Source organism: Theropithecus gelada, chromosome 4, assembly GCF_003255815.1.
Source record: "Theropithecus gelada isolate Dixy chromosome 4, Tgel_1.0, whole genome shotgun sequence".
NCBI classification, from domain to species: Eukaryota; Metazoa; Chordata; class Mammalia; order Primates; family Cercopithecidae; genus Theropithecus; species Theropithecus gelada.
The window spans coordinates 10,282,597-10,305,698 of NC_037671.1; the positions used below are offsets into that span (position 1 = coordinate 10,282,597).

The 23,102-nt window shown below is 39.7% G+C and overlaps 1 protein-coding gene across 1 annotated transcript in view; it reads right to left on the bottom strand.

Annotated features, from left to right (window-relative positions):
• Positions 1-23,102, bottom strand: part of CAGE1 (cancer antigen 1) — a 60,762-nt gene that overhangs the window by 36,136 nt on the left and 1,524 nt on the right. Inside the window, exons 2-9 of the mRNA XM_025384134.1 lie at positions 21,915-22,132; positions 20,720-20,807; positions 13,578-13,987; positions 8,068-9,126; positions 4,874-5,023; positions 3,663-3,773; positions 743-823; positions 408-515 (exon numbers count right to left, since the gene is read on the bottom strand). Coding sequence (XP_025239919.1) covers positions 408-515; positions 743-823; positions 3,663-3,773; positions 4,874-5,023; positions 8,068-9,126; positions 13,578-13,987; positions 20,720-20,807; positions 21,915-22,132 — 2,225 coding nt within the window. The remainder of the gene's footprint in view (positions 1-407; positions 516-742; positions 824-3,662; positions 3,774-4,873; positions 5,024-8,067; positions 9,127-13,577; positions 13,988-20,719; positions 20,808-21,914; positions 22,133-23,102) is intronic.

A 23,102-nucleotide genomic window follows, 5' to 3' on the forward strand; every position in this document is an offset into this window, starting at 1 on the left:
TTATCTGCCTTTATCTTTACAATACCATCTAAAGTACATTATGAGTGTTATTGCCTAAAGCACACCTTAACCATGGTTGTTGTACACAGCTATTACTGTAGCATATGCAACAGTATTAGTGTACTTCATCTACTATGAAAAAACAGCACTTTTTCTTTTAATTTCTGCATTTGGAAGGAGATAAATCTGATTAGTCTTAACAGAAACGAGGCGGGACAATATTTAAAATTTCAAAACCCAAAAATGCAAACTTCAATTCTATAGTCTTGTGGGTAAATAATAATGCCATGATGTCAGCCTGTGACCATTTTAATAAGCCAATTTTTTGAAGGACAATTTCTTAAACTTGTTAGTAAAATAATGTTGTGTATAAAAATAATAGCAAGGTAACAAAAGGTCTTTCTTACCAGGAAATCAAGCTCCTCATTTAGACTGTGGTACTTATCCAGTTTGGCTCCCAGAAAGGTAGGTACATCTCTGATACTCTTGGCTTCATCTGAATCACAGTCTGTGACCTGAGATTAAATATATTTGTTCTCACTTTCAATCATTTCATACTCCTTGGAATACTTGACAATAAATACTTATTAGTTTAAAAATCAAAGAGATTATCAGTGGCTGAAATAATAAAAGTGTAGAACTTAGAACTAGAAGGACTTCAACAAATTTACCAAAAGAGCATAAATATCTGAAAATGTATATTTTTATGTTAAAGATAGTACATAGTAAATATTAAGCTCACCTTAATAGCATGATCTTGAAATGCTTTTTCCTTAGCAATTAAATCTCTAAAGGTTGTGATTCTATCTTTATGTTTCAGTAGCTAAGAAAAGGAAAACATTCTGTATTTTAGAGAGGAAATACAACTACACTCTAATATTTATAATAAAATAATCAAACCGGGCCGGGCGTGGTGGCTCACGCCTATAATCCCAGCACTTTGGGAGGCCGAGGCGGGTGGATCACCTGAGGTCAGGAGTTCAAGACCAGCCTGACTAACATGGTGAAACCCTGTCTCTACTAAAAAATACCAAAATTAGCCGGGCATAGTGGTGGGCACCTGTAATCCCAGCTACTCAGGAGACTGAGACAGGAGAATTGCTTGAACTGAGGAGGCAGAGGTTGCAGTGAGCCAAGATGGCACCATTGCACTCCAGCCTTGGTGTCAGAGTGACACTCTGTCTCAAAAAAAAAAAAAAATAATAATAATAATAATAATAATAATAATAAAATAAAATAAAATAAAAATCAAACCATGCACAGTCTAACAGTCTTCAAAAAACATACAAAAAATATATTTTTACAGCTCTCGTGAGGAAAATAATTCACACAGCAGGTCCAAGACTGAGAGGCTTAGAGAGGCCTGCGGGCAAGGCTGCCCTGTGACTGGCATTTGGAAAGTTGGACTGTGGGAAGTTTTCCACCATTCTCTGATGTAAATGGCTTATGGTGCTTAACCTACTTGCCCAAAGCATGGGACTTAAGCTGAGCATCTACTTTCCTTCCAGGGATCTAGAATTTTGGCACGTACTAGGCAGAGGGTGCTTGTGTGAACTGCTCCCAATAAAAACCCCGGGCACTGGGTCTCTAAGAAGCCTGACTGGTAGATGACACTCCCACACCTGTGGTTGTAACTCATTGCTGGGGGAATGAAATGCAGCCCGTGTGACTCCATGAGGACTCTTGGAAGCCTGAGTTTTGCTTCCTCTAGACGATGCCCCTGTGCTTTTCCCTTGGCTGATTTTGCGTTGTATCCTTTGCTGTGGTAAGTCATAGCTATGAGGACAACTCACAGTCCTTTAGCTAATCATCAAACCTGGGGGTGGTCTTGGAGTCTCCAAGGAGTTATCCTAACATACAGTTGTTGTTACAGTCAGGCTATTGAAATTTTTCCTTAAAGAAAAAAAAATAGCCAAATCTGGGTGTAATTTATAATCATTTCTTATTTGTTCCTTCAGTATAATAATAATTTTAATATCTAATATTCAAACTAGTGAAGTGTGGTGCACAAAATATTTTTTATTCTTTATTGTGAACATTTTCCAATATTTAAAATAGAGAAGAAACTTTAATGAACCCCATGTAACTATCATTCAGCTTCAATAATTAACAGCTAATGGTCAATGTCATTTGTATCCTCAATCACTGCCCTCTTCCGTCCATCCCCCTTCACTGAATCAAACTGCAGACATCATATCACCTGTCAATACTTCAGTAATTACATAGAAATTAACCAAAAGAACATAAATATCTGAAAGAAGTATTTTTGGTTTTTTGTTTTGTTGTTTTGCTTTTTGTTGTTGTTGTTTGTTTTGAGACAGGGTTTTGAGACTTGCCTCACCACAGCTTCAACCTCTCTGGGCTCAGGTGATCCTTGCACCTCAACCTCCAGAATAGCTGGGACACAGGTGTGTGCCACCACGCCTGGCTAATTTTTGTATTTTTTGTAGAGACAGAGTTTCCCCATGTTGCCCAGGCTGATCTCAAACTCCTGGGCTCAGGCCATCTGCCTGCCTTAGCCTCCCAAAATGCTGGGATTACAGGCATGAGCAACTGTGCCCAGCCTGAAATTGTATTTTTGTAATATCCTCAGTTGGGCTTATTTTTGAAAGCTGTTTAGAGAAGTGGATGCCAGTTGTTTCTCTGCGTGGCTATGCTCATACCTTGGTCCTGTCCTTTACAGGCTGGCTACGAGGCAAACAGATTCTTCAGGATACCCGCGAGACGTCAGTTCAGAGAAGTGCTACAGAACTGAATTTGTTATGATCCAAGATTCCAGGTCTGAATATATTTTGATTCCTTAGCCGGAAAAAGTTGTCATTTCTGCATTCCTCTCAGATTCAAAATGGTACAATTTGACATCCTGTTATCACCTTCCCTATTTGATTCTCTTCATTTTATCCTTCAATCTCTATTCCGCAACGCCTAGAAAAGCATACTTGAGGCCGGGTGCGGTGGCTCACGCCCATAATCCCAGCACTTTGGTAGGCTAAGGCAGGTGGATCACCTGAGGTCAGGAGTTCAATGGTCGCATTTCATTAAATTCGGCCTGGCCAACATGGTGAAACCCCATCTCTACTAAAAATACAAAAATTAGCTGGGCGTGGTGGCACACGCCTGTAATCCCAGCTACTTGGGAGGCTGAGGCAGGAGAATAGCTTGAATCTGGGAGGCGGAGGCTGCAGTGAGCCAAGATCATGCCGCTGCACTCCAGCCTGAGCAACAGAGCAAGACTCTGTCTTAAAAAAAAAAAAAAAATTAAAGAAAAGAGTAACTAAACAAAATTCAAGAACCTCTGCACTCACCCTTCACCCACCTGAGAAATAAAATTGTTTTAAATGTTTCTATTATTCCAAAGGATGAAGTTTGAAATTGCTACAGGAAAATCAAAATAAATGACCCTTCAGGAATCAGGAGTGCCATGCAAAAATGAAAAAAATTATCATACTAAATTTTTTGTAGGTTTTCCAGTATAGACAAGCAATAAAACAAGTCAAATGTTGAACATTTTCTCTCTTTAGTGAGGGGCACAGTAAAACTAATCTAGTCCCCCAAAATAATTTTTTAAATCATTCCACCTTTAAAAGTTACTTCCTCACTACGTTTTAACTACTTTTTCGCTAAAAATAATATACATTTTAGATGAAGAATAAATATAGTACCTCTTTATCTAAATTTTTCTTTTTAAGATGGAGGCTCTTCAATTTTTGCAGCATTATATCACTAACCTTCTCACTCTCTTTGAAATGTTCGGCATCAGAATTGGTGACGTCCTAAGGATAAGAGTTTCAGAAGCTAGATGAAAAAGTTTTTACTAAAGCTAAAAGGAAGTAAAAAACATGTATATGAAACAAAAATAAATCTCCTTTCAATAAGTAAGCAAATCAAAAGAGGTAAAATCATATTGCACTCTATTCCTCAATTACTCATCAGAAGGCATCTAATAAAGGGTTAGTACGGAAAGACTTCATTCTTTTAATTTTAATTTTAATTTTTTTTTTTTTTTTGAGCCAGAGTTTTGCTCTTTTGCCTAGGCTGGAGTTTAGTGGCGCGATCTCTGCTCATGCAACCTCTCCCCCCGGGGTTCAAGTGATTCTCCTGCCTCAACCGCCCAAGTAGACGGGATTATAGGCACCCACCACCATGCCCAGCTAATTTTTGTATTTTTAGTAGAGATGGGGTTTCACGATATTGGCCAGGCTGGTCTTGAACTCCTGACCTCAGGTGATCCGCCTGCCTCGGCCTCCCAAAGTGCTGGGATTACAGGCGTGAGCCACCTGGCTGTGCATGTCCCTTAATTGTGTTTTTCATTAAATGCAGTGTTTATAAGCTCCCAGGACAGAAGCATCATTTCCCCATCTTAAAGATAAAGAAACTGAAGTGGAGGTTAGGTTACTTGGTCAAGTCACACAGCTAGGAAATGATAAGCCAGCATCTGAACTCCTCTGACAGCAACTTCACTTTTCATTGGACTGCCCTTCCCCGGCTCCTAACCAAAAGTGGTATTTCAGATTGGGCAAACAGCTCATTAATGTGAATAATCACTAATCACTAGGCACAGACTGACCAGAGCACAAGACTACTGCTCTGGGAAGGCATTCCTAAAATATGGGACGTACTTAATAAAGGGGTTCTTTTTATCTTATTACATTTTATCTTTCTGTACACTTGTGAGGATTAGGTGTTCAAGAAAGATAAGCAGAAAGAAGACATGGGGCGAAGAAGGGCTGGATGGATGGCTTAGGGGTCTGTATTTTATCTTCAATTCTTCATTTTCTTCTTCCACAACTTAATTCCTTTTATTGCCTCTCTTTTAGTCCAACCCTATTATTTATTCCTCCCCTACTAAAATATCTAATATATGTTTTATTACCTGGCACTTGAGAAGTCCCACCATCAGAGCCAGAAGACTGTGCATTTTGGAGGCCAGTTGAGAAGATCTTTCTATATCTGCAGGATTCAGGCTCTCTTCTTCACAAGGTGAGCAATCCAGGAGCAGATTAGAATGTGTCGTTTTTGTATCCTACATGCATGTAATTCAGATTTGTCAAAAAATGACGAAGAACCTGAAATATCTTTTAAGTAAAATGCTGTATAAAATGCCACTCTTAAAAAGCTTGGTTGATAGTTCTCAAACTTCTTGATCTTAGGATCCCTTTAGAAATTAAAACTGAGAATATTTTAAAATATTTGTTTACTAATTCTTTTAAAGTAGCAATAAATCCATTATGTATAAACATAAATAACAATTTATTTATTTATTTATTTTTGAGCCAGGGTCTCAGTCTGTCACACAAGCTGGAGGGCAGTAGTGTGAACACGGCTCACTGCAGCCTCAAATGCCTAGGCTCACACAATCCTCCCACCTCAGCCTCCCCAGTAGCTGAAACCACAGGTGCATGCCACCACATTTGGCTAATTTTTCATATTTTTTGTAGAGATGGGGGTCTCACCATGTTGCCCAGGCTGGTGTTGAACTACTGGGCTCAAGCACTGTTCTTGCCTTAACCTCCTAAGTGCTGGGATTGCAAGTGTGAACCACTGTGCCCAACTAATAACAATTTTTAAATAGAACAATTACCACATTTTTCAAAACAAAACATTTGTGAAAAGAATGGTACTGTTCTGCATTTTTTCCAAATATTTTTAATGCTGGCTTAATTGAAGATAGCTGGATTCTCATATTTGCTTCACACATTCCATCAGCCATGAGAGCAATTACATCATCACACATCGTGTGGCTTCTGGAAAACTCCACGGTACACTTGTGAAAAAATGAGACTAAAAAAGGCGATAATGTCTTAATATTACTATAAAAATACTTTTGACTTCACAGATACTCCCAGGCCATACTTTGAGAAAACAGAACTAGAGTTCATGAAAAGCAAAACTATAAGCAGAGTAAGTATGAATTCAGAGTGTTAGAGAAATTGATTAATCAAAATAAAATAAGGAACTTTAAAAAAAGGCTCAAGAAGAAAATGATATACCATGCTAAATTTCTGTACAATTAAACTAACTCATTTAGAGCTTACCCATTCAAAATGCATCATGATTTGGTTAGGAGCTCCAGTTAAGATGGCTTAGGTCAGTGGTTCTCAAAGGGTGACTCCAGGACCAGCAGCATCAACAGCTGGGATCTTGCTAGAAATGCACCTTCTCAGGCCCCACCCCAGAATTACTGAATCAGAAACTCTAGGGTAGGGCCAGCAATATGTGTTTTAACAAGCGTTTCAGGGAATTTTGAAGAATGTTCAAGTTTGAAAATCACTAGCTTAGATAATCCTTTTTTCTTAGATCTTAGAATTTTTTTTTAATTTAGGAAAAGAATATTTTCCTAAGAATCCTTAAAAACAGTAAAATCATTTACTTGTAAAGAAAAATTAAAATGATTACAGATTCATAAAAGAGGGTCCACTAACGACATCTTAAGGTAACATTAGCTCAGTTCAAGTTGTTAAAACAAATACAAAAGTAGGCCGGGTGTAGTGGCTCACGCTTGTAATCCTAGCACTTTGGGAGGCCGAGGAGGGTGGATCACCTGAGATTGGGAGTTCGAGACCAGGCTGGCCAACATGGTGAAACGCTGTCTCTACCAAACCTACAAAAAAAAGTTATCTGGGCGTGGTGGTGTGTACCTATAATCCCAGCTACTCGGGAGGCTGAGGTAGGAGAATCGCTTGAACCTGGGAGGCAGAGGTTGCAGTGAGAGGGGATCGCACCACTGCACTCCAGAGTGGGCAACAGAGTGAGAGTCTGTCTAAATAAATAAATAAATAAAACAAATACAAAAAATTAACTTACACATTTTTCTAGTTCAGATTTGCCTTCTTTCTAAGTAATCAGTTAATAAGAGTTTACTATATATACTTTAAGACAGGCCTACACAACGGAAATAAATGTGCTCTGTCTTTGAAAATTATCACTTCTGCAGTGTGTTTCCAGGTTCTTGGCTGCCAAAAAAAGCCTTTTGAACTACATATAATAAAGGATTACAGCTTCTCCAAACATATTGATATGGTTCTGATGCTGTTCTTAAATGCATAAAACTAGCATATGATATAGGTTTGTTTTGCCTTGTAAACCAAACATGCAATTGTATTATTTTGTTTTGTTGATGAATAGGATTGAGAGATGACTTAGAAAATCTTTTCTCAAAGGAACCCTGGCGCTGGACATGGTGGCTCACACCTGTAATTCCAGCACTTTGAGAGGCTGAGGCAGGTGGATCACTTGAGGTCATGAATTTGAGACAAGCCTGGTCAACTTGGTGAAACCCCATCTCTACTAAAAATACAAAATTAGCAGGGCATGGTGGCGCATGCCTGTAATCCCAGTTACTCGGGAGGCTGAGGCAAGAGAATCACTTGAACCTGGTGAGGCAGAGGTTGCAGTGAGCCACGACAGCGTCACTGCACTATAGCCTGGGCAACAGAGCAATACTGTCTCAAAAAAAAAAAAAAAAAAAGGTAACTGCTGGGAGATGCTGTTGATTACTGGCAATGAGTACCCACAAAATTCCCAGGTTAACTGCCACCTCTACCAAAATAATCACAAGAAGGCAGGAATAGCTGTTCTTTGAACACTCATGAACCAAAAGAAACTTCTCCAAACTTGTGGTGTATTTTCCTTTCCATATCTGTTTTTTGTTTTTCTTTCTTCTTTTTTTTTTTTTTTGAGACAGAATCTTGCTCTGTCACCCAAGCTGGAGTGCACTGGCACAGTCATAGCTCATTGCAGCTTCAAACTCCTGAGCTCATGCAATTCGCCCGTCTCAGCCTCCCGAATAGATAGGACTACAGGCGCACATCACCATGCATGGCAGATTGGCTGATATAAAAAATGTTTTGTAGAGATGGGGTCTCACTATGTTGCCTAAGCTGGTGTCAAACTCCAAGCCTCAAGAGATCTTCCTGCTTCAGCCTCCCAAAGTGCCGAGATCTGTTTCTTTCCTTAATAATTATTTCTGCAAACAAATATAAGTAAGTGCCACATCTAAATATGCATCACCAGACCACTAGAATCTCTTGAAAATCCGCATTAGAGATTTAGAATGTGTATCAATACCTTGGTAATATCTGACTTCATGACTTCCTCTAATTGCTCCTTTAACTGAGCTGTCTCAGATTTAGGGACATAATTTTGCTCTTCACTCCTTGCAACCTGCTGTTTAAGTTTTTTATTCTCATTTTTTACTTCGTTGATTTGCTGCTGAAGTTTTATATTCTTAGCTCTTTCATTTTCAGACATAAATTGCAAATTTTTAACCTGAGTGAGCAATTTCTCAAGTCGAGATTTCAGTTTCTGCCTTTCTTCCAGGTTTGCCTTGTCACGTTTCCGGAATTCCTCCTGTAAAGACAAGAACTCTTGCTCTTGGGTCTCTTTTTCCCGTTTCAACAAGTCCAGAGCAGAAGCTGTGACTTTTTCCTGCTCTTTTCTGAGTTGTTGTAGTCTCTTGACCTCTTCCTCTTTCTTGCTTAAGGTTTTGTCCATCTCTAAATACTGACTTACAGATTTATTTTTTTGTTGCATTTCAGTCATGTACCTTTCCTGTAAACGCACATAATTAGCCTTGATCTTCTTAAATTGAAGCTGTAACATTTCCTTGTCATTCCTGGATTCCTGAATTTGTTTTTGGGTGTTAGCTAAAATCTCTTGCAAATTCTGCAATGTCTTTTTAGTATCATTTTTCTCTAGGATTATTTTGTATTTGTCTTCAATTAATTCTTCAACATTCTCCTTTAGCTTATCGATGACATCAATGAACACTTTCTGTTTGGTAGTCTTCATCTGTAGTTCTTTAACTCTCTTCTCTAAATACAGGTTACTACACTGGAGTTCTTGGATTCGCGCCTCCTGCTTTCTGTTAGTATGTTTTAATTTCTTCAAGATTTCATTTAAAGCCATGTCCTCTTGAACAGGTTGTAAGCTTTCAGCACTTTGCTCCATGTCAGGCATCTCACAGTTCTCCCGAGATGCTTTACTCCTCCAGGAGATGCCCGCCGAAGACCAAGTTGAGACAATTTCTGGCCTCTCCACACCCTCTGCTGTGACTTCCTTTGCATAACTGACTGACATCTCAGGAATCTCCCCATAATTCTGTATTTCTTTCGAAGGAACTGCAGTCTGTAAATTATAATAAACAAAGTAAATGTGAATGCATAGAAAGATCATGAACTTTCAAGTCAGATAGGGCTGGCCTTGAATTCTGTTAGTAGATCCCCTGTTTGGTTTCCTCCACTATAAAGTAACGATAGTACCTACTTCCAGTAATAATGCCTATTAACAAAAGTTAATACCTATGTATTAATTGCTAAATGTTTGTACAGCACCTAACAGCACAGCAGAGCACAGGCAGTAGGTATATGACAGATATATATCCCATTTACTTTGACAAAAGGAAAATTAAACTTTTGTCCTCTTACCATTTCCTATTATGCAAACTTCCCTGCACACATATAAGATGCTTTGACTTCAAATGAATTCAGACAAATAAATCTATCAATTACCTTATAGACTGCAAGGTCTCTCTCTTTTCTTTTTTTTTTTTTTTTTTTTTTTTTACATTTTATTATTGGGCCAAAAGTTTGGATTTTTAGGGAAGGTCTCTTCTCTTTTGAATATTTTTTTTCCACATTTAGACTGTTTTCTAATTATTGTGACTCTTAGGAACATTAGAATGGCAGAAGAACATGCCTCATGATTGACTTTATGCTGACAGTACAGGTTTTGGGGAGGTTACAAAAGGACAGTAGGCCAGGCAAGGTAGCTCACGCCTGTAATCCCAGCACTTTGGGAGGCCGAGGTGGGTAGATCACTTGTTGTCAGGAGTTTGAGACCAGCCTGGCCAACGTGGTAAAACCCATCTCTGCCCAAAATACAAAAATTAGCCAAGCGTGGTGGCACATGCCTGTAATCCCAGCTACTCAGGAAGCTGAGTGAGGCAGGAGAATCACTTGAACATAGGAGGCGGAAGTTGCAGTGAGCTGAGATTGCACCACTGCACTCCAGCCCGGGCGATAGAGCGAGACTCTGTCTCAAAAAATAGTAATAATAAAATAAACAAATAAAAATAAAAAAGACAGTACATTGTAGTAAGAAATGGTGAAATGAATATGACATTAAAAACCCAGGGCCGGGTGCAGTGGCTCATGCTTGTAATCCCAGCACTTTGGGAGGTTGAGGTGGGCGGATCATGAGGTCAGGAGATCAAGACCATCCTGGCCAACATGGTGAAACCCTATCTCTACTAAAAATACAAAAATTAGCCGGTTGTGGCGGTGCACACCTGTAGTCCCAGCTACTCAGGAGGCTGAGGCAGGAGAATTGCTTGAACCCTGGAGGCAGAGGCTGCAGTGAGCCGAGATCATGCCACTGCACTCCAGCCTGGGCAACAGAGCGAGACTTCATCTCAGAAAACAACAAACAAACAAAAAGCAAACCCCAGGCCAGGCACAGTGGCTCATACCTGTAATCCTAACACTTTGGGAGCCCAAGGTGAGAGGATTCCTTGAGGTCAGGAGTTCGAGACCAGCCTGGGTAACATAGTGAGACCCTATCTCTCCAAAAAAATATTTTAAAAATCAGTCAGGTGTGGGGGCACGTGCCTGTAGTCCTAGCTCCTTCGGAAGCTGAGGCAGGAGGATTTCTTGTGGGCCATGGTCACACTGCTCTCCAATCTGAGTAACAGAGCAAGACCTCGTATGTAAAAAATAAATAAATAAAAACCCAGTAAAAGGGAGTGGTGCGCTGTATAATTCTCTGGAATTTAGAGACAAGGACTTCTGTATTTTGTTTTTTGAGCTCATCCTTCTGCAGAACCTTGCATCTTAATGGTTTTTCATGGTTCTGGGATAAAGATAACTATCATTACTGAGACCTACAAGGCCCTAATATCTTGCTCTTGATATCTACTGTGGTTTAAATGCATTCCCTAAAGTTCATGTACCAGAAGCTTAATCCCCAATGCAACAGTGTTGGAAGATGGGGCCTAGTAAGAGGTGAATAAAAATGACTAAATGTTGTTATCGCAGGAGTGTGTTAGTTATCACAAGTGGATTTATTACAAAAGTGAGTTGGGGGCTGCGTGGTGGCTCACACCTGTAATCTCAGCACTTTGGGAGGCCGAGGCGGGTGGATCACAAAGTCAGGAGATTGAGACCATCCTGGCTAACACTGTGAAATGCCATCTCTACTAAAAATACAAAAAATTAGCTGGGCGTGGTGGCACATGCCTGCAATCCCAGCTACTCAGAAGGGTGAAGCAGGAGAATCGCTTGAACCCAGGAGGCGGAGGTGGCAGTGAGCCAAGATGGTGCCACTGTACTGCATCCTGGGTGACAGAGCGAGAATCCATCTCAAAATAAATAAATAAATAAATAAATAAATAAATAAATAAAAGTGAGTTCAGCCTCCACTTGCTCCCTTGATCTCACCCTCTTTTGCCCCTCCACCTCCCATCATGAAATGACAGCACAGAGACCCTTGTGTGATGTTGGCACCATGGACCTAGCCTCCAGAACCGTGAGCCAGATAAATTTCTATTCATTATAAATTGCCCAGTCTGTGATATAGTTGCAGCAGTATGAAATGAACTAAAGCAGTAGCTGGCCCGCACCACCTGTCTTCATCTGCTATACCCCTCCTCCTTCCTCCAACTCTGATCTTCCTGTACTCAGGGCTTCCTTCAGGTCCCAGTAGGTACCACGCTTCCTGCAGCCACAGGATTTGCAGACGTTATTCCTTCTGTATGGCATGTTCTCCTACCCCTAGCTGCCTAATTCACTCCTACTCATCCTTTACAGCTCAGCTCAATGACCATTTCTTCAGGGATGCCTTCCCCAGACTCCCTGATCAGGGTGGTATCCTAATCATAGATGCCCATCCTACTTATATTTGCAGCACTTACCATAGTTGCAAGTTTATACGTAACTTTATATGGCATCATAGCATATATAGTAACTTTATATAACATGCTCTACATATACTTTGTATGTAACTTTATTCACATAACTTATTGATCTTATCATAGTTGCAAGTTCACATTTATTTGTGTGATTATTTGATTAATGACTACCTCCTCTAGTAGGATGTTGTTTTCATGGGGACAAGAACTGCATCTTTTTGTCTGTTTTCTAACCATTACCTAATACGTAGTACAGACCTGGCATGTAATAGATGCCTAAAAGTATCTTTTGACTGAATGAAAAACAGCTAAATGCAATGGAAAGAGGAAAGAACAATCTTGAGAAACCCTATTTAGGCTGATTTTTAAAATGTTGTTTTCCAGAAATCAACATGGACAAAGAAAGTTTTTTAAGTACTGTCAACTACTTTCAAAAAAATGAAAATGCTCATACTTGTAAATAAGGCATTATAGTCATAGTATTTCCCATCAAACTCACATTGAAAAGGTATTATTGGCCAGGTGCAGTAGCTCACACCTGTAATCCCAGCACTTTGGGAGGCCAAGGCGGGTGGATCATTTGAGGTCAGTAGTTCAAGACCAGCCTGGCCAACATGGTGAAACTCCGTCTCTACTAAAAATACAAAAAAAATTAGCCAGGTGTGGTGGCACATGCCTGTAATCCCAGCTACGCAGGAGGCTGCAGTAGGAGAATCGTTTGAATCCAGGAAGCAGAGGTTGCAGTGAGCCAAGATCGTGCCACTGCACTCCAGCCTGGGCAACAGAGTGAGACTCCGTATCAAAAACAAAACAAAACAACAAGAAAAGAGAGAAAAAGTATTACTTATACTATTCGTGAATTTTATCTATTTTCCCATACCAATTCCTAGTATTTTTAATTTTTTTGTTCAGAAAGTACACAGAATGTATACTGTTGGTATCTTCAGTGCACTGAGGATACTACATGTGTGCTCGGAATCAATAAACCAAATGATAAACTAATATTTTCACCTTAGTAGAAAAATTAGTATTTTTTGCTTGTCAATAGAAGTCCAATATGACAGAGAAATCTTGTTTTTCTTGAAAAATTAATTAGTGCTTCAGCACTCCTTCCTCTTCTTAACCTTTCCATTACTGTAAACTCTGCTACTGCCAGCCAGTTTGATTCAACAAATATAAAAGCTTATTATATTCAGGCTGCTCTGTCTACACGGCAGCCATTCTTTTGTTTCTTTACTTCTCTAATACACTTGCTTTCGATGAAAAAAATTATAGTAAAAAAAGCTTATTACATTCAAGGAACCATATAGATGCTGTGGTGCATAAGAGGGTAAGACAGAGTCCTGAGCCTTAGAGAAATTACCATTTGGTAGAGCTAATCCTCAAGTATGGACTTGAGGATTATTTTTCTTTACCAGAAAAATTTATTTGTGAATTGGCTAAGATCTCAGAATGCATTTTCCCCGGAGAAGCAAAGTCCCTGCTGATTTAGCACTGCTTGGAAAAGTCTCAGATTTTATATATATATATAATTTTTTTTAACGAATCCTTTAATACTCCATAGGCTTTACTGACCATCACAATCGTACTTCCTCTGCTTTATAATTAACTCTCAGATGAACTAGGTTAGAACTATTCTCTTTATAAATGGTTTTACAATATTATTGTGTACACTTTCCTTACACACGAAGCTTGGAGGTTGGCTAGGGTTGAGGGCAGATTCCTTGGCAGTACTTTTAGCCAGTGATTTTTCTGGAAATTTCAGGGTCTCTCCACTGCAGTGGATTAGAGGCGGGCTTCTAGGAGGAGGCTGTCTAAAAGACTCGTTACTAAGTTGGTCTGTACTTGCAGAAACACTAGTTTCCATTGGATTTTCTTCCTTAAATGAGTCTTGCTTTATATTGTTGCCTTTTGCATAATTATACACTTGACTTTGAAATTCTGGTTTCTCTGTTATTTCATCATCAAATGCTTCTACACAGTGAAATTTGCAAACGGTGTCAAATTGTCTCAAGGAAGATATGCTGATGGTGTCAACTGGCTGAGTTAGTACATTCTTTGAGTAATTTTCAATGTTGTTGTCTCATAAGAAAGAGAAAGAAGGAAATAAAAATGAGTAGACCATGAACTTGGATGGTAACAGTTATATTTATATTTATCAAATAAACTGCTGTAGCCACTTACAAATTAAGTATTATTTCAACCTTATTTACTGTGTGAATTTTAGCATGGTTTTATGCTAGCAAACAAAACAAAACTTTACATGGGGGAAAGAAGTCCCCAAATGACTGCTACAAAAAAGTTTGTTATATGTAATTCTGGTCAAATACAATTACAATAAATTTCAAGATATCTTCAAAATTATTTTGTTGTACTGTAATTTTAAGATGTTTTAAATTACAAAATCTTTCAAAAGGACAGGGATAGTATAATAGAAAACACATATAAACTTGCTTAATCTCACAAAAATCCCTTGATGTCAGTACTGTTATTATCCCTATTTTACAGATAAGGAAACTGAAGTACAAGAGATGTTAAAGTCACTTGTCTAAGGTCACAGAGCTGCTAAGCAGTGCTGCTGAGATTCTAGACTACTACTTCTAAATGTTATGCTGTACTATTTTTCAATATGACAAATTATGCAGGTGTAATGTTTTTTAAAATCAGAAGCAAATAAGAATCAACATAATCATTATCAACATAATCATTCCCAAAGAATAAAGTTCCCAGATTTCTTCATTTTGTGACACCCTTAATGTCTCAGTACTTTTTTTCACAGTACCTCTGGACCAAAGGAATATTTAAGTTCCATTTAGTAAATAATTAAGTTCAAACTAGTATTTGTCCTAAGTTATTAGCTGTTTGAAAATACACATAAACTAAAAGAAAAATATAATATTTTATTCTTAAACAACCACACTTTACTACTTGGATGTACACTGTTAGGCATCATACAGCACCTCAAACTGTGGAATCAGATTGGAGACCACCACTCTCACTTCCTATACCACAATGATTTTCATGCAGGACTTGCTTTTTATTATAGCAACCTCCAAAAACCTACCTTTACAAATAAGACATCACAGGAAGGACTATAATATGGGTTTATAGTGAAAACTACAGCTAACAGATTGTGGGGGTCTGATAGATGTCCAGTGTCACTGTTTCCCTCAAACTCCAAAATACCCTGCAACACTTTAGGTGAATGATTAATATATAGTATTGTTTTATGTGCTTTTATATTTTACATAAATAGCATATCACTATATCTATATCCATATAAAAGTCTTGGACCCAGTGGTTTATACCTGTAATCTTAGCACTTTGGGAGGCTGAGGTGGGTGGATCACCTGAGGTCAGGAGTTCGAGATCAGCCTGGCCAACATGGTGAAACCCCGTCTCTACTAAAAATACAAAAATTAGCAGGGCGTGGTGGTGCACGCCTATAATCCCAGCTACTTGGGAGGCTCAGGCAGGAGAACCACTTAAACCTGGGAGACGGAGGTTGCATTAAGCCAAGATCACGCCACCGCACTCCAGCCTGGGTGACAGTGCAAGACTCTGTCTCAAAAAAAAAAAAAAAAAAAGTCTTTATTTCACACAAAATTTTGCTTTCGAGGCTTAGCCATATAAATACACACATATGTAGTTCATTATACTGAAAGACTATGCTTTATTCCTTTCTTGTTGGCTATTTAAGTTGCTTCTAATTTTGCCCTTAAAAACGGCATTGCAGTGAACATGTTTCCTTCTATGCCAACGTAAAAATTTTTGTCTAGGCTCTGAGGATACACCTCGAAGTGAAATTGCTGGATTATAGAAAATACATATCTTCAACTTTACTAGATATTGCAAAATTACTCTCCAAAGTGTTTGTACCAATTTATGCTTCTACCAGTAGCCTCAGGGTTCCTTTGCTCTACACATCCCTCCAAAACACGTCAAATTCATATGTATGAAATGGCATTTTACTGTGATCTTCTTAATGTACATCCTTTCATGTATTTAATGGTCTCACAGGTTTCCGTTTCTGTGATCTGCTTGTTGTATACTGTTATGGGCCCAACTGTGTGCCCCTAAAATTCATATGCTGAAGCTCTCATCCCCAGTACCTTAAAATATGACTCTTACTTGTAGATATGGCCTTTAAAAAGGTAATTGAGCTTAAAAGAGGTCACAAGGGTAGGCCCTAATCCAGTATGACCAGTGTCCTTGTAAGAGGAGGAAGAGACAGCAGGAAGGCGTACACACAAAGACAAAAGGTCATGTGAGACACTGCAAGAAACTGGCCATCTGCAAGCCAGGGAGAGAGGCCTCAGGAGAAAGCAACCGTGCTGGCACCTTAATCTTGGACTGCCAGCCTCTAAGAATGAGAAAATTAATTTCTGTTGTTTACACCCAGTTTGTGGTGTTTCGTTATGGCAGCCCTAGCAAACTACTAATACATATACTTTGCCTGTTTTTCTATTATGTGATTTTTTTTTTTTTTTGAGACAGAGTCTCTGTCACCCAGGCAGGAGTGCTGTGGCACGATCTCGGCTCATTGCGACCTCCTCCTGGGTTCAAGCAATTCTCATGCCTCAGCCTCCCAAGTAGCTGGGATTACAAGCATGCACCACCATGCCCGGCTAATTTTTGTATTTTTAGTAGAGATGGGATTCCACCATGTTGGCCAGGCTGGTCTTGAACTCCTGACCTCATGTGATCTGCCCACCTCGGCCTCCCAAAGTGCTGGGATTCCAGGTGTGAGCCACCATGCCCGGCCTGAGTTATCTGAGTTATGTGACTCTTTCTTTTCTTTTTTTTTTTTTTTGAGACGGAGTCTCGCTCTGTCACTCAGGCTGGAGTGCAGTGGCGCTATCTCATCTCACTGCAAGCTCTGCCTCCCAGGTTCATGCCATTCTCCTTTCTCAGCCTCCCGAGTAGCTGGGACTACAGGTGCCCACCACCACACGCGGCTAATTTTTGAATTTTTAGTAGAGACAGGGTTTCACCGTGTTAGCCAGGATGGTCTTGATCTCCTGATCTCGTGATCCGCCCATCTTGGCCTCCCAAAGTGCTGGGATTACAGGCATGAGCCACCGCGCCCAGCCGTTATGTGCCTTTTTCTAAGTGACTTGTAGTTTAGATACCAAATCTTTTGTCAATTATATTGCATGTATCTTCAGTCCATGCTTTTTACTTTATTATACTTTGGCTATACAGACGTTTTCTTAATGTAGTCTATGCACCAATTATGGATTGCAATTCTCATGTCTTTTTTGTGAGATGGAGTCTCACTCTATCACCCAGGTTGAAGTCAGTGGCGCGATCTCAGTTCACTGCAACCTTCGCCTCCTGGATTCAAGTGATTCTCCTGTTTCACCGTTTCAAGTAGCTGGGACTACTGGCATGCGTACTATGCCCAGCTAATTTTTGTATTTTTAGTAGAAGCGGGGTTTCACCATATTGGCCAGGCTGGGTTTGAACTCCTGACCTCCTGATCCGCTTGCCTCATCCTCCCAAAGTGCTGGGATTACAGGCATGAGCTACCGTGCCTGACCCTGCATTTCTCATGTCTTAAGAAATCTTAGGCGGAGCGTGGTGGCTCATGCCTGTAATCCCAGCACCTTGGGAGGCTGAGGCAGGCAGATCAGAAGGTCACGGATTCAAGACCAGCCTGGCCAACATGGTGAAACGCTGTTTCTACAAAAATACAAAAAAATTAGCCAGACATAGTGGCAGGCGCCTGTAGTCTCATTACTCAGGAGGCTGAGGCAGGAGAATAGTTTGAACCTGGAAGGTGGAGGTTGCAGTGAGCCGAGATCGCTCCACTGTACTCCAGCCTGGGTGACAGAGCAAGACTCCATCTCAAAAAAAAAAGAAAAGAAAAAGAAATCTTTTCTGTTGTCACAAAGGCGTTTGATATGGTTTGGCTCTGTGTTCCCACCCAAATCTCATCTCCAGTTATAATCCCCATGTGTTGAGGGAGGGACCTAGTGGGAGGCAATTAAATCATGGGGACGGTTTTCCCCATGCTGTTCTTGCGATAGTGAGTTCTCACAAGATCTGATGGTTTTAAAGTGTTTGGCAGTTCCCCTGCCCCTCCTGTCGTCATTTAAGACATGCCTTGCTTCCTGTTTGTCTTCTGCCATGATTCTGTTTCCTGAGGCCTCCCAAGGCATGTGGAACTGTGATCCAATTAAACCTCTTTTCTTTATAAATTACCCAGTCTTGGGGAGTTCTTTATGGCAGGGTGAAAACAGACTAATACAGCATTTTCTACACTTCTTTTATAAGTTAGAACTTTGCAGTTCACATGTAGGCCTTTATCCATGTGCACTTTATTTTGTATTTGGTGTGAGGTAAGGTTCTAATCATTTCCTACATTGAGAGACCCAACTGTTCCAGCACAACCAAATGAAATCCCCCACTGGTTTATAATGACACCTCTATCAAATACCATGTGTCCTCATACATAAATGGGTCTACTTTGTCTTTTATTTATTCTACTGGTTTGTTACCCTTCTGCCTATAATACATCATTTTAATTACTATAACTAATAACTCTTGTAATCTAGCAGGATAAGTCTCCACATCTTCTTTTTCATAATTGTGTTGGGTATTTTTTTTAACTTTTTCACTTCTGAATGGGAATGTTAGGATTAAGGTAGGATACACGAAATTGCATTAATTAATAGACTTTAGGAAAACTGACATCTTTACAATCTGAACATGAAACATTTAATTATTTATTATGGCCTCCAGGAAAGTTTTATAATATTTTTTAATGGAAATCTTACACTTTTTGTTAGATTTATTCTTAGGTACCTTAGTTTGTGCTGCTACTGATAATAGTAAGTTTTTAATAATTACTGTTTTACATCTGTTGTTGCTAGTACATTGGAATGCTATTGGTTTTTTAATATTAATTTTATATCTAGCTTTCTTCTAAACTTTATTAGTTCTAATAGCTCATCTGTAGGTACTTATGACTTTTCTATGTAGAAAAGTACATATTTGCAAATAATGATAATTACTTCATTACTTCTCTTCCTTTCTAATGCTTATAGCACTTTTCTTTCTTTCTTTCTTTCTCTGTCTCTCTCTCTCTTTCTTTCTTTCTTTCTTTTTTTTTTGAGACGGAGTCTCGCTCTGTCGCCCAGGCTGGAGTGCAGTGGTACCATCTTGGCTCACTGCAAGCTCTGCCTCCCGGGTTCACGCCATTCTCCTGCCTCAGCCTCCCGAGTAGCTGGGACTACAGGTGCTCGCCACCATGCCCGGCTAATTTTTTGTATTTTTAGTAGAGACAGGGTTTCACCATGCTAGCCAGGATGGTCTCGATCTCCTGACCTCGTGATCCGCCCGCCTTGGCAGTACTTATTTTTCTTGTACCTGCAGGTATTAAATTCCATAATTTCAATAAGCCTTGTCAAATCTTTTCATTTTAGTATTACTTACAAGTATTAAAAATAAAGACATTTGTATACAGCATTTAGATTTGCTTTAATAAACATGATCAATGTAGGGCCCAGTGTGGTGGCTCACAGCTGTAATCCCAATACTTTGGGACACCGAGGCAGGAGACTCACTTGAGCCCAGGTATTTGAGACCAGCCTGGGCAGCACAGTGAGATCCATTTCAAAAACAAAACCAAAAACATGATCAAAGTATCTCATTATATGATTAAATCCCACATAGCTTTCATGTATCAATTTAGGATTAGAATAACAGATTTGGAGTTACATCAACACACAGTTCTCTTTTTTTTTTTTTTTTTTTTGAGAGAGGGTCTCATTGTGGTTGTCCACGCTGCAGTGCAGTGGCGTGATCTCAGCTCACTGCAGTCTCAGCCTCCTGGGCTCAGGTAATTCTCCCATCTAGGCCTCCAAAGTGGCTAGGACTACGACACCTGGCTAAGTTTTTGTATTTTTAGTAGAGGCGGGGTCATGTTGCCCAATCTGATCTCAAACTAGTGAACTCAAGCAATCCTTCTGCCTTGATCCCCCAAAGAGCTGGGATTACAGGTGTGAGCCACTGTACCTGTTGCTTTTTGTTTTGTTTTGTTTTGTTTTTGAGATGGAGTTTCGCTCTTGTTGCCCAGGCTGGAGCGCAATGGCGCGATCTCAGCTCACTGCAACCTCCACCTCCTGGGTTCAAGGGAGTCTCCTGCCTCAGCCTCCTGAGTAGCTGGGATTACAGGCATGCACCACTATGCCCGGCTAATTTTGTATTTTTAGTAGAGACGGGGTTTCTCCATGTTGGTCAGGCTGGTCTTGAACTCCCAACCTCAGGTGATCCACTTGCCTAGGCCTCCCAAAGTGCTGAGATTACAGGCATGAGCCGCTGTGCCTGGCCCTTTTTCTTTTTTTTTGTAAGAGACAGGTTCTCCTTCTGTTGCCCACTTGAGTGCAGTGACATGATCATAGCTCATAACAGCCGTGGACTTCCTGGCTCAAGCAATCCTCCCACCTTGGCCTTCCAAAGCACTGGGATTATAGGTATGATCTACCACACCCAACCTCAATACACATTTAAAGATACTTGTATAGTAGAAAATTTTTGTGTCTGAGACTGGGACTTGATTACGGCTCATTCATTTAAAGCTACACAATCCTGGGCAAGTTACTCTCTGAGTCTTTTTTTCCTTATCTGTAAAATGAAGATAAAAACAGCCCTTATTTCAATTTTTTAAAAGCCTTATTTCAATAAGATTGTGGATTAAGTGTGATGATATATATAAAGTGCTTAGCACAATACCCGGCTATTGTTATTATCACAGAACACAAAAAAAAGTTTCTCTCTTTTGCATATTGCTAACAAATAGATACTTACCATTTAACAAATTGTCTAGTGTGCCATAAGCATCTTCACAAAGTGTGGATTCATACTCATTTTCCCTTTCAAAATTCTTTATTTCATTCTGTATTAATAAAAAAGGCATTAATACTTCAAGCAAACATCATAAGCTTCTTCTAAAGGTATTTGCACATTGTTATGTAATTCTGCTATTAGAATATTTCATTACACAGATAGAATGTGCTTTCTGGTATCTTTCCCCAGCATATATTTGGCTCTCTTTTAGTAAAACTATGCTAACAGAGTCCCAATATTAAACAACAATGTAACAAATAGCTTGCTATTTTAATATTTTGGTTTTTTGGTTAGTCAAATCATGTGACTATAAACTTAGGGATACATGATAGCATATTTATGTATTGATAATTCTTTGATGTTTATTAAATCTAGTCTAAACAGCATTAAGATGGTTGTTATTCTAGTCTTTTAACACTGAAGATATATAAAACAGGCATATATCTGTGACGTATTTTTATAAATTCCTATTTAGTGGAATCAGATGTCACTGACTATCAAATGTTTAGAACAACATTCATGAAGATATTGGGACATTACAATCTTTTATTTTGTAATAAAAGGAGCTAGGCATTTTCATGAAGATAGGAAAGTTGTCATTTACATGCAGGGTGCTGTCAATGTCATTATGAATGACAACTGAATTATTTGCATACTGGCATAAGTGGAAGATGCATTAGACTACAAGCCAGGTTCCTTGGGCTCTTGTCCTGCCTCTGTGCCTGAATTGTTGTGGTCATGTCCCCTGGCTGCACTCCTGGGACTTCATGAGGCTAGAAAGGATCAGTTTTAAAGCTGTGTAAAAATGTACCTCGCTCTTTCGCCCAGGCTGGAGTGCAGTGGCGCGATCTTGGCTCACTGTAACCTCCACCTCCCGCATTCAAGTGATTCTCCTGTCTCAGCCTCCAGAGTAACTGGGATTACAGGTGCTCGCTTCCATGCCTGGCTAATTTTTATAGTTTTAGCAGAAATGGGGTCCCACCATGTTGCCCAGGCTGGTCAAAATGTATCTTACGCTAGTGAAACTGGGAAAACCAGACCATGTATTCCCTTCCTTTCTGTGTCCACTGAAGATTGTTTTATTGTTCCTTACATTTTCGAAGAAATTGAATTCTGAATACATCTGAGCCTCCCAGAACTTATAAGCAATGCATACCTGAGGCAAGTCACAAGTGGTACTGGTGGTTTCCATACAGATGGGAGAATCTGAAAGCATTATGCCTTGAGAAAGATTGCTGACATTCATGGTATCCGATTCTGATATGCTTTCTACTTTTTCATGAGAAGTATCCACTTCAAAACGTACAGGATCTGAAGGTGATGGCCAAAATATTTGATAGTCCTTGTTCATAACTGTTGAATAATGGAAGGCTTCTTTAAAAAAAAAAATTGTGTCTATTAGTAGGTGCAAACAAAAAGCTTTTTCCCTATTCTTCTCATTAAGTAGCAAAGTTCACTGCCCTTGTTTGAAATGTCATTTGTCAAGTTATTAGAAAAATTAAAAATTTTAGTCTGAGTATACCATAATTTGATATGGTAGTAAATACTGGTTTCGAGAAAAACAAATAATATTGGCTACTATCCAATAATTCCCTAGGCGGCTTTGGATCTAGAAGGCGAAGGGATCGCTATGTTATTTAATCAAAGGATATTTACAAATATTATCAGAGACCTATTAGTTTCCACAAAATGCTGGATTTCTATTTACTTGATACCTGCCACTTGAACACCTCACTACCAAGTCAAAAACAGCATTGTAACTCAGTTTTCCCTCTTCACTTTCCCATACTGCGCCTATTCCCTCAGGTACTTGTGTTTGCAAATTGGAGTTGTCGTGGCATCCCTCTACCTCATCATCCATGGCTATTCAGATACCAAGTCTCGTCCATGTCTCCTTTAAAAAAGGCTTTCAGGGCCAGGCGTGGTGGCTTACGCCTGTAATCCCAGTACTTTGGGAGACCAAGGCGGGCGGATCACAAGGTCAGGAGATCGAGATCATCCTGGCTAACACGGTGAAACTCCGTCTCTACTAAAAATACAAAAAAAAAAAAAAAAAAAAATTCGCCGGGCCTGGTGGCGGGCGCCTGTATTTCCAGCTACTCGGGAGGCAGAGGCAGGAGAATGGCGCAAACCCGGGAGGCAGAGCTTGCAGTGAGCCGAGATGATGCCAGCGCACTCCAGCCTGGGTGACAGAGTGAGACTCCGTCTCAAAAAAAGAAAAAAGTCTTTCAGTAACCTGTGCTTTCTTTCCATCCCATGTTGCCACACTGGTCCACATTCTCCTGACTTCCTCAGGCCTCTCCGGGGCTGGAGTGGAAAGGATGGCCACTCACATTGAGTCTAT